We start from the raw sequence: 12,810 nt of genomic DNA, 5'->3' as shown, positions 1-12,810 counted from the left end.
GCTTAAATATGATATTTTAATGTGTCCAGATTTCGTATATATTATAGAATCGTGATTTCAAAGTAAAAAGAAAAATGTATTTAGGTGCCATCAGCTAGAATCGAAACCAAAACTGTAGCATTCAAAGCTGGTGACGTTACCACTGTAGCAACGTGAGACGCGTATAAACCAATTAAAAATTAAAAATAGACAAAGATGAATGTGCAAAATGTTTAACAATCTTTTCAATTTTGATCCATTTTTGACCCCTAAAAAACAATTTTAACCAGATAAAGACCCATAAAAGAACGACCCATAAACAAAGCAATCATTTGAGGCCACTAGCGCCGCTCTGTGACTTTTAGTTTCGAATGAGAAAGAGTGAAAATATGGAGATAGACAGACAGACATACCGACAGACATACAGCCGTTAAAATATATATATATATATATATATATATATATATATATATATATATGGGATTGAACGATAAAATTGTCGCTCTAGAAAACCGTCGAAAGCATGTCAGCATATAAAAAAGATGTTAAGCAGAAGAGAGAAGAAGTAGTAATAATAATAATAATAATAATAATAATAATAATAAAGCCACCCCCCCACACACACACAAAAGAATGATGCCAAATAGCCGAGAAGGGTCAAGATGGTGGAAAGACCGAGGAGAGAGCACTGACCAGATCTTGCACTGGGACCTTGGGGAGGCTTATTGCCACTCAAATTCTAGTGGAGACCAATGGCCGCTGCTAGCGAGAGATCAATGGTGGGTAGTTGTTGCAATAATGCTAATTCATTTGCAAATGTTATCAGAAATAGTGGAGAGCACTGGAAAACTGGGGAGACTTGTTGTCATTCAGCTTTCAGAGAACGCCATAGGCTATTTTCAAGGAGAGATCCTTTATGACCTGTGTGAAAGCTTCTTATGAGCCAATAATAAAGTATTTTTTTATGCATTTTATAGGGGGGGGAGTTTTTCCACTTACATTGATGTTGTGATAATTCCATAAAACCTTCGATAATTTTGTATTTTAACGACCATCGTCATCATCATCATCATCATTAACATCATTGTCGTCCTCTTCATTGTCATCATCATTAACATCATCGTCATCATCATCATAATCATCATCATCGGCATTAACGTCAGTGTCATCGTCATCATCATTATCATCATCATCATCGTAATCATCATCTCTGGTTAAACGTCTATTTTATCCACTGACATGTGTTAAACGACTTTTAGAAATTGACTTCCAAACTAACCCATCTCTGGCCAGGTCTTTATTTGTACCTCTTTCTCTCAATTCCAGTCGCATCACTTCATCCCATATTGTTATGTAGGGGGTTTCATATTGTGGACACATTACCGGGGACTTAGAACAGATGACGATGATAATGAGGGAGAGACATTTATACCGCTTAATACTTAGATCACTCAACCGAATCAAGACGCCCCAGCGATGTGTAAATGCAGAAAAGAACGAGAATATCCGGTCCGGTGTGCCAAAAAATGTATCAGAGTGAACCGCTACATAAGCTGCATATACAGAAACCAGATTTAGTGAATGGTTTGTGCATGGCACAAATAGAGCTTTTGGGTTGATGGGGGGGATGCGTTTCCTCACACCTGTTGTATAGGGGGTACATATTCAAAGATGACAGGAGTTCATATTGGAGCACATAAAGGGAACTCATACTGGGGACATAAAACGGGAACTCATACTGGGGACATATAAAACGGGGGCTCATATAACACGAATAACGATGGTGATGACAATTCTGAGGGAGAGATATTTATAACAGTTCTTTGTACATCATGACGACTGTGATGATAAAAATGAAGGGAGACATTTATATCAGCCTAAGATGATTCTTGTTAACACATATTAATACGGACTGGGAGATATGATGCAACAGTTCTTATAGCACATATTAGAGGAGGGGAGATAGATTATTGATGATGGAGGAGGACCCATAAAACTTAGGAGGGTTATACAAAGTTCGTAACAAGATGATGATAAAACACATTTACCTTTCACGTTGGTGGAAACAAAACTCGAAGACCACAGTTACAAAATATTAGATGATATCTTTATTATTCAACCGGTGAATGATGATGTCAGGAATTCAGCTTGTATGGCTACAGGGTCCACTTTCCTCCCTTCGCTTCTAAGGGGCTCTCCTCTCGATCTCTCCTGATTCTGTCCCGATTCTCAATGACTCTCACTGACTCTCAAACCTCTAATACTTGATCCTTATATTAAGAAATCTCCTTTGTTTATGACGTCAGAAATGTGTTCCCAACGTGACTAATTTTCACGTGGATTTCATATGTCTGTCCAACACACTTTTGTCAAACAAAGAATCCTCAATTCTAATTGTTTAATATCTAACCTATTTTTAAACAATAGTTTTTTAAAACTCGCATTGTGCATTCTTTTAACTGACATATTTAATATCCAGATTTCTAAAATGATGAACAATCGACTCTTTTTCCGACATAATTAATATTTAGCTATTTCTAATAGAATTAACAATGGACTGAAATCGTAAGATTCCAATTTCAATTATCTTTAAAACTTGCCTACAGGGTTCGATTCTAGCCTTTTCCTAATATAATCTTCACTTATCTAGTATGTCTTCTTACATGAGAAGGGGACAGCCTTTTCATGTAACAATATTTTCCATCGGATTTCTCCCTTATCAACTCACTCTGCTTCTTCGACTGTTCTTCATCTACTAAATCGTTATTTACTACTTCTTCATCATCATCATCATCATCATCTCTGTTGTAGTATCTGTTTTATCCAAAACTAATAAATTAATGTGTTTCTTTTTTTTTTTCTTTTTTTTTTTCATACAGATCCCCATCAGTGTTAGCAGGAATCGCTATAATGGTGCCATGGAGTTTGTTACCTTTAACGATTACCATCTTGGATTGTGGAACTTTATACAAGGCAAAAACAACAACGTAGGCTACAGGAATCGGTACGAGTGAAATGAATCTTGTTTTTGTTTTTTATTATTATTATTATTATTATTATTATTATTATTATTATTATTGGATCACCACTTATTAATGCCAAGAGCCGCTCGAGGATAATGAGAAATAGCGGATATCAGTTGAAAGATGAGGAAAACTATGGAAGTACTAATATTGATCAATGGTATGTTTCGACTGCTTCAATTGCTCCGAATGTTAAGCACACAGTGAGAGAAACGAAAGTAGTTTTTTTTTTCTAAAAATTTTTGTCAGGATGGGGGGGGCACTATTTATGTACAACAAATTAAGGAATAATCTGACAAGTGAAAGAGTTCGGGTCAGTGGGGGAGGTGGTGTGTGGTTTGTTGGTCGGGCGACGGCAGGAGTGTGTCGATAGTTTCTCACTCTTCTCTCTGTCTTTGATTGTCTTTGTTTTGACTTATATTTATTTTCATGTTCTTCTTCTAGCCTGAGTGCCCGGCGTTGCCCGGGTGTTTAGAGGTGTCTGTTAAGCAAAAAGAAGAAAAAAAGTGGTAGTGGCAGGCAGGTTCGAACCCATGACATAAAGGCAGAAAAGAAAATGAAAGAAAATCTGACGTCTTACCACTACTCTATGATACGCCTGGAAGTTCGGAACATTAAAATTAGACAAAGTCAATCCAACCAATACGATGACTTGCAAAAATGACTCGCAAAAAGTCGACTCCTTCGTTGTAGAAAACTGCCCAGTTGAGGGTCTCCTCTCAACGTGACTTTTCGTTTTTTAATTATAAAATAAAACAGCCAATTTGAAACCGTAAACAGACAGCCATGTTTGTTTTTGAAAATTTTTGGAGAGGAAATGAGTTTAATGATTTTTAACTGATAAAGAGCGACTATGAAGGGAGGTAATTCGTTTGTGATGATGATGGTTTTTGGTGACATCGGACGTAAGATGAGTAAATTAATATTTAGATAATAATAATAATAATAATAATAATAATAATAATAATAATAATAATAAATATATAGAATAGTTATTTATCTCATATCTAAAGTAATGCCAGATTCCGCCTCCCCATTTCGTTGATAGGAACAGCTTTAATAACAAAACGACAGATAAGAAATCTGTTTTGCCAAAAACTAACCATTCATTTTCATTGGATATAAACAGTTAATATTATCCTGTCCGTCTGACAAGTAAATTAATATTATTATTTTAATTGGAATTCATTATTGAGATGAATATTATTTATTAATTTATTTATTGCGGAGTGTTACTCTCATCTTTGTTTGTTTTTAATAAAAAAAAAAAGATGAGGATAATAGTTTGCAATAAATAAATTAATAAATAATACTCATCTCAATAATGAATTCCAATTAAAATAATATATATATACCATTCTGTACGGACACAACCATACAAGATCAGATAATAAATAAACGTGGATTTAGAAGACCAAAAAAATCCAACCTCGATCGCCCTTCAGAGCCCGTGGCGCAGTGGATAGAAACGTTGAATCTCTATAGTTCCAGGTGAACATTGTCTGAAGATAGCGGTTTCGATCCTACCCAAAGCCGGTCAGAGGCTTACTTGGCCAAAACGTGGTGAGACGACAACAACTATGGAAGGCAGTAATTGCTGAGGATGCAGTTAGGAGATTTGGAGGTCCTATCCTGCCGCGGTTACCACCTGATGAAGGCCAGAGGGATAGTTGGCCGAAACGTCGTGAAACAAGAACTAAAAAAAAAAAAAGATGAGGGCAATAGTCCGCAATAAAATAAATTAATAAGTCTTGTGGGGGACCACCCTCTAAATGGACTAATCCATCGTCCATATCAACTTAACGCATGACAGTCCCAGGCGGGGATCTAATTCCAGAGCGACGCTCGCATGCTCGGTGAATTACCTACACTTTTCGTTTGTAACCTTTCCGTTTTTCACGTAATACATGTTTAAACTGTCTCTGTTGTTCTGTTCTTCTTTGTGGCTACTTGCGAGTCATAACAATAAGTAAACCAATATTTAGATTATTTTCAATCCTCTCGTAATATTCTTCTTCTTTTTTTTTTTTTTTTTTTTGTTTTGCAGACCTAGCACAGAAGCGGAACCTGAAGGCTATCGTTTTACTGGTAGAAGCTATGCCGATCTTAAGGTCAGCTACTACAATTTCGTCAAAGATTTTGATATATACTTTGATTTCAATACTTTCAAGCCGGACGGTTTGCTGCTGCTGATGTTTGATATGGATAGCACTGACTTTGCATCGCTGGACATGCGCCAAGGCTACCTGGTGTACCAGTTCAACCTAGGCGGCGGCAGAGCCTTCATCAAATCTGACAAAACTTTCAACGATGGTAAATGGCACACCCTGAAAATTAAAAGAAATCTCAAGAACGGAAGGATGTTTGTAGACAAAAACATATGTAAGTTTTTACCTACAGCTATTTTAACCGTTTTTTTTCGTACACGTATGGAAGCGGTCCCACCCCCCTCCTTCTCTGTATTTTTTTTTGTAAAAAATTTTGTCTTTTTTTTTTTCGTTCCCCCACCCCCACCCCCAGCAGATTATTATCGAATGGACACTAGTCTACCAGATTATTAAAAAAAAAAAAAAATATTTTTTAACTCAATCTAAAAATATTTGTAGGGTTGCACATGCAGGTGTTTACTTTCAAGCTGACTCTGAAGATGTGAGATGGCATGAGGTGGCCCTCACTTGGAACCACACCAAAAACCATAACCATGACCGGAAAGTTTATTTTCATCATCCAGGGCACGTCCCTGTTATTCGTGGCAATCCAGCGATGCATTTTGAGGGTGCTGGCAATGGTCCTGTTAATCAGTAAAGAGCATGAGTTGTACAGCGGCGCATCTCCGATCTCGCTTGTTGAACATTGTGTCACTTTCAGACATGATAGAAGGCTCCTGTCGCTCTTGGGATTTGGATACAACTGGCCAACTAGTAGCTAGTTTGCAACAAAAAAAGAAAACTGTTTTTTTTTTTCAAACGGAAATAGAATCATGTCGTTTTTCTTAGGGCGACAGTTTCATCCTTTCCAAACCGGCAAAGAATTTTGCACTGATTTGATACATTTACCTAAATGCTATTCCAAACGAAACAATTGGAGACCAAAGAAAATTCTATTTCACATGACAGACCGATGAATTTCTATTACAAACTTATGCATGACAGACCAACAAAAATGCCATTTCGAGTTTAAACATGACAGATCGACAGAAATTCTTTTGAAACTTAAACATAACTAACAAATGAACGTACCATTTCAAACTTACAACTGATAAAACAAAAACATATATTTTAAGCATGCGTGAAAGAGAAAAAAATGTTATTTCAAAGTTAATTAAGCCTGACAGACTGACTAACTGACCGCCCGACGGACATAGCCTCTTATAAAAATGTTATGACGTATATAAAGTAAGATGGAGTCGATACTGACAGATTCACAAAACAACGTGATCATAACGAACTATATGAAATCCAAAACAAACAAAACCCAAGAAAACAGTAAATGTAGATTCTGTGTTTTAGGAGACAAAACGGTAAAGCATGAAAATGTGACCACAAGGAATATAATAAACATGCAGAATTCGTTGGGGAAGGCAGTTCGTGTGGAACTATGCAAAGGTTTTGACTTTGAAAATTCAGACAAATGCTATATGCACATACAATAGACAATATTGTAAAACAATAAAATTACACAATCCCAACCTTAATCTTTACCTTAATCCTATCCTTAATTCACATGTATTTATGCATATGATTTCTATTTTTTTTTTTTTTTTCAGACAGTGGGGTTTCTCCGGGAAACATGAGTTACTTGTCCATCAGTAAACTCTTCATTGGTGGCTACGAGGACCCCCTAAATCTCCCAAGAACGTACGTATAAAAAATGACTGACTTCCAAACTTATCAGGTTTTATTTATATTTATGATGATGATGATGACTATTATTGTTGATGCGATTATCCATACATTAATACCGTAATTCGCTTCGACCGTTATCATCGTATTCATAAACATACTTTAAAATTAAAAGGTGTATACAGATCACAATACTCATAAATTATTTATCGCCTGCAAGTGTATGGTGGGTGCAAGTCACAATACTATTAAGTTATTTATCGTTACCCTGTGTCCGGTGGGTACAAATCACAACACCAATATGTTATTTATCGCCAGTCAGTGTCTGATGGGTGCAAATCACAATACTCATAAGTCATTTATCGCTAGCCAGTATATGGTTGGTACAGATCACATTGCTATTAAGTTATTTATCGCGAGCCAGTGTATGGTGGGTACAGATCAAAATACTCAAAAGTTATTTATCGCCAGCAAGTGCTTGGTGGGTGCAGATCACAATCCTAATAAGTTAGTTATTGCCAGTCGGTGTATGGTGGGTTCAGATTAAAATACTAAGTTATTTATCGTCAGCCAGTGTCTGATAGGTGCAGATCACAATACAATGTTATGTATTACAAGACAGTCTATGGTTGGTAATGATAACAATACTAATAAGTTATTTACTGTCAGCCAGTGTATGGCGGGTGCAAATCACAATACTAATAAGTAATTTATAGCCAGCCAGTGTTCTGTCGATGTAGGTTACAATAATAAGTTAGTTATCACCAGCCAGTGTCTGGTCGGTGCAGATCCAAATAATAATGTTATTTTTCGCCAATCAGTGTCTTACTTCTATTTTTTGTAATAATATATCTCAAGCAGTTATCCATATTTGTTTACAAAAATATTTATTTTTTAATTCATGGTCTTGGTCGGATCTAATATTACACTGATTATTCCATTGAAGGACATTCTATTGTTTACATATGTGATGATGTTTTCGACTACCGTGGAATTTCCACGGGTTCTGCGTGTTGGTATTGTTGTTGCTATTATTTTTATCACCATTATTATTGATTTCACTCCTATGATTTTGTACCAGTCGCATCCACCCTAGATGTGTCGAACTGATTCTCTTCAAGGAATATCAAATTCATAAGTGGTTCCCAGTCTCAATATAACATAGTGCACATGAAAGCGTGGGAAATTATCAGCAGCAGCGAAGGATGGCTGGCTTGCGAAGAGAATAAGCAGCAGCAGTAGCCGAAAAAGTGAATATGCAAATTAGAATGTGCGAGAAGAAGGAAAAAAAGAAGAGAAAAACACACCATGTGCTTGGGGCAGAAGCAAAGTGCGATGTCGAAGAGAATGGACGTGTGAAGTCAAAGACGAGAATGGGCAGGCTGGAACCAGCATAAGGTCTGAAAGAATAGACTCGCCTGCCAGGCTAAAATGGATAAGTGGCAGCAAGAGACTTTTTAAGTGGTGCCAAAAGTAAAAGGAATAAATGCTTGCGTTAAAAAAGGTAAAAAATGCAGACCCGGATTTTTATTTATCTCTATTTATTTGTTTATTCCTGCGACAAGTGTAACGGCCAGGTTACAGCATATATACCCCCTTTTAGGGGAGATGATAATGTTAGGTTTTTGCAACTCTTGCAGGGAGGTGTCGACGCCCTCCTACATACACCACCTGAAATTCTCAAATTGGTCACCCATCTGATACTGACCAGGTTCAGCATTGCTTAATTATATGATCACAGCCAAAGGATCACAAGATTACAATATGGCAACAATGCTCCAGGCATGGGCGAATTATGACTTTGTAAAGATATGGGATACTTTCTAATTTTCTAGCACGGTGGAGGAAGCCCACCTTCTTTACAGCATATATTTATTTTCCGAGCAGTTGGGTTTTGTGATAACCAGCTGAGTTTTGGTTTCTTCTAGTTATGTGTTTTATACGGTAACCGACATGGCATTCAATATCCGTTATGAACAACCTTAATCATGGATTTGTTAATTTTGTTGTGTATTATTTTTCTTTTCTTAAAAAAAACAAATTTTGTGCATGTTTGTTTTCTTTTTTTGGGTACTTATACAGTGTAAGGATTGTGTTATCGTCGGAATCGTCCGGGCAGTTTATGGAAAACGCCGGAAAGTGCCGAAATTCTGTACTTCTTAATCCTAGTGCAATAAATCAGAAAGAAAATATTAGTTTACATTAGTTTATCTAACATATTAAAAAAAAACTATATGTCTGTCTGTCTGTCTGTCTCCATATTTTCAAACTACATTTCTTCTGAAATTAAAAGTCGCAGAGCGGCGCTAGGGACCTCAAATGGTTGGATTTTTTTATGAAGCATTCTTTTATGGGTCTTTGGCCAGTTAAAATAGTTTTTAAAAAGTCAAAAATGGGTCAAAATTGAAAAAAAATGTTATATATTTTTTGCTTTCATCTTAGTTTGTTTTTAATTTTTGATTTTTAATAAGTTCATATGCGTGTAACGTTAGTACAGTGGTAACGTCACCGGCTTTGAATGCTACAGTTTCGATTCTAGCTGATGGCACCCAAATACATTTGTTTTTAGTTTTGAAATCACGACTCTATAATAATATATACGAAATTTTAACAAATTAAAATATCATATTTAAGTCTAATTTACGACCGGGCAAAGCCCCCACCCCCTCCCCGCTAGTCTAATATAAAAACAAAAATCGGCGCTTATGCACTATTTGACCCGCACTATTTTTAAAGTAGTATTTTCAAGTTAAATTCAAGTTTTCCGAGATCTTTTTTTTTATTATTATTTGTTAGGTGACAGTATAGAATAGTTACAAAACACCCTCTCCTTCCCAAGTTAAGAATGAATTTCTAAATAATAACGCTATTATTTCAGCACATGAATCAAATAGTGCATAAGTTGCAAAAATCTAAATATTGAACTTGATTTGAGCAAAAAGAGAATCATTAAGAAATCCTTAAAGGAAGAAGAATTCATATTAAAAAAAAAAAATTAAAAGAAAATTTTCTCTGCCATGTTTGTTATTAAAAAAAAATAAATAAATAAATATCTATTCATGAAACTTACCATACAAGTTTCTTTTTCTTTTTTTATCTTGATTTGAATTTGGATTTTCTAAAAATTTCGTAAAAATTATTCAATAATTATTCAAGAATATTCATTTTTCAATTAATTTTTCATTGAATTAGCTTCGTACCGACAGAAATGATTCGTTTTAAAAATTGGCCATACTTGCACGAAATAAAAAAAAAAGAAGAAAATGAATGAAACTGACATTCAGCACCTTCCGGCGTTTTTTTTTTTTTTTTTGTAAATTGCTCAGACGAGCACGGTCTTTCTATAGTATAAGTACATTTTTTTATATTGTTTGTTTGATTTGTTTGTTTGTTTGTTTGTTTGTTTAATTGCAGTTGCCAATTGTGTCTATTTGTTGTTTAATTTATGTTTGCATCATGGCGTTCTATACTATCTGAAAAATCATTTTCTCAAGAGACCTCCAATCAGAGCGGTTGCCGAGGCCTTCTAATATAGAACGTCATGATGTGCGTGTTATTTAAAGCCTTCTGTAGTTGTTGAAATTAATAACTTTTGAAACATTTTTTTTTTACAAATTAATTGAAAACCCAATTAACCCCAGTAGCATGCAGGCAGAGGAGGGGAGGGGGGAAGGGGGGGGGTAATAAAGCGGTGTCTCCAAGCATTCAGATTGAGGAGATGTGGGAGAGCCTCCAATCATATTAAAAGTATTTTTTTCTTTTCTGGTTATGTTTTTTTTTTTCGGTACTAGAACTTATATCTTTGGGTCATACAAAGAGTTGGCCCCAGACATCAACAGAGCAACACTTGCATGCCACTGAATTAACTCCTAATAACAACAACAACAACAACAACAAAAATCAAAACTTTGATGTAACTTCACTAACAAACTGACTCATATATATATATATATATATATATATATACATATATATTATATGAGGATTGATAATTTGCATTATTTGGATTATTCGGACTACTGTTCTCATCTTGAATGTTATTCTCACAACGTTTCAGCCGATGTAACTTTTTTTAAGGTGCATCTTGTCGAACTCAAAGGATGTTTATGTCGGACTTGAAGATTTGTGCACAATTTTTTTTTTTTTTTGAACGGAACTCAATATTTAATCCATGCTCTCGTTCTCTCGGTCATGATTGGATAGAAACCTTACGTAATTCGTGATTGTATTCTTAGTAGCAGTAGTAGTAGTAGTAGTAGTAGTAGTAGTAGTAGTCAGTTCTAAGTGACACTCTTCTGGAGGTTGAAGGTTCAATTCTCACTGCAGACGACACTAAGAATACAATTGTGAATTACTTAAGACTTCTACCCAGTTGTGGCTGATGGAAAGCGAGCAGACTACTCTGGTGAGTTCCGTTCAAAATTCCGTATAGATTCCCGAGTTTGACCAGAAGGATCCTGATATTCAATAAGACGCACCTGAAGACGTTGAGAGGTTACATCGGCCGAAACGTTATGCATGAGAATAGCCATTACGTTGAGAACGGTAGTCTGAATAATCCAAATACTACAAGTTGATTCTTAGAAGAAAAAGAAAATTAGTATATATTTGTCTTTTTTTTTTTTTTTTTTTGCTTTTATTGTCTTAATGAAACTTATATTGTTTCCCTTGCAGGAATATAACACAATCGTGAGTGTTTTGGTGTTGCGTTTTTTTGTTATTTCGCCGTCAACTTGTTTCTTTTTGCTTCGGGTCATTTTGTTCCTTTCTCCTTTACTGTCTCTTTTTATTATTTTTTTTTGTTGTTTGTTTCTTTCGTTCGCTTTTTTTTTTTTAAATCTTTCTTTCTTTTCTCTTTTAATCTCTCTCCCTCTTTCTTTCTCTTTTAATTTATCTTCTTTTTTTCTTACTTTTCTCCTTAACTTTATCGTCTTCGTTCTTCTCTTCCTTTCCTCGTCACTTTCTTTATTTTTTTCTTTCATTTCACCGCTTTCATTCTTTTCTTATTCACGGTTTATTTCTTTCTCTTATTTTATTATCCCCTCCTTCATTTTATCGCTTTCTTTCTCTCTCTCTCTCTCTCTCTCTCTCTCTCTCTCTCTCTCTCTTTCAGTTCCTCTTTCTTTCTTTTCTCCTTCTCTATATTTTTTTCAGTTCTCTTTCGCTTTATCTCCTTGTTCTTTCTTTTGTTTTCTTCACTCTCATTCTTATCACTGTATCTTTTTTTCTCTCTTTTACGTCTATTTCTTTTTATTTTTTAATTTTCTCCATTTCATCTCTTTCCTTCTTTTCTTTTTCACTCTTTCTTTCGTTCGCTTATTTCTTTATTTTTTCTTTCCCTTAGTCTCTTTCTTTTCTTTTTTTTTCTTCTTTATATTTTTTCTTTTAGTTCTCTTTCACTTTTTCTCCTTTGCCCTTTCTTTCCTTCTTTCTTCACTTTCATTCTTTTTGTGTGAAAAAAAGGAGGATTACTTATGTTGATGACGTCAGCATCAAGGGGAATAATCCAAACTAATAGCAAAAACGACAAATGAATATATAGACTAGGAGGAGGGTGGGGGGTTATGTTGCTATTATTACAGGGTGGAACAATAAAATTGTCGCCCTAAAGAAATCAACACTACAGCTTTATTTTAAAACTTTTATTGAAAAAAACAATTCAGGGAACTTGATTATGTAGTAGAGCTGACATCTATTCAATGTAGCCGCCTTCAGCCTCAATCACCATCTTGATACGGGTTCGGAACTGGGAGCATGCCTTTTCCACAAGTACTGGTGAGAGCTCGGCGAATACTCATTGGATGGCGGCGATCAGACTTTGGTGTTGTGGGAGGTCATGTTGGTGATGTTCTCGACATATGACCAAACGAAGTAGTCCAGTGGGTTCAGGTCGGGATAGGATGGGGCAATGAGAGAAGGGTACAAAGTTGTAGCACTTCTTTTGAAACCAAGCCTGGTTCTCTTTG

The 12,810-nt window shown here is 35.5% G+C and overlaps 1 protein-coding gene across 4 annotated transcripts in view; it reads left to right on the top strand.

Annotated features, from left to right (window-relative positions):
• LOC145261195 (laminin subunit alpha-like) overlaps window positions 1-12,810 on the top strand; it is a 469,749-nt gene that overhangs the window by 400,351 nt on the left and 56,588 nt on the right. For 3 of the 4 annotated variants that reach the window (XM_080119517.1, XM_080119518.1, XM_080119516.1), the window contains 3 exons: window positions 2,859-2,983; window positions 5,050-5,384; window positions 6,769-6,859. In XM_080119517.1, the coding sequence (XP_079975643.1) occupies window positions 2,859-2,983; window positions 5,050-5,384; window positions 6,769-6,859 (551 nt within the window). Of the gene's footprint in view, window positions 1-2,858; window positions 2,984-5,049; window positions 5,385-6,768; window positions 6,860-11,518; window positions 11,620-12,810 lie in introns of those variants that run through there. The other variant, XM_080119519.1, reaches the window with a different exon arrangement.

This window comes from Euprymna scolopes, chromosome 37 (genome assembly GCF_053919585.1).
Source record: "Euprymna scolopes isolate OS-2025 chromosome 37, ASM5391958v1, whole genome shotgun sequence".
Classification (NCBI taxonomy): Eukaryota; Metazoa; Mollusca; class Cephalopoda; order Sepiida; family Sepiolidae; genus Euprymna; species Euprymna scolopes.
This window is presented reverse-complemented; position numbering and strand designations above follow the sequence as displayed.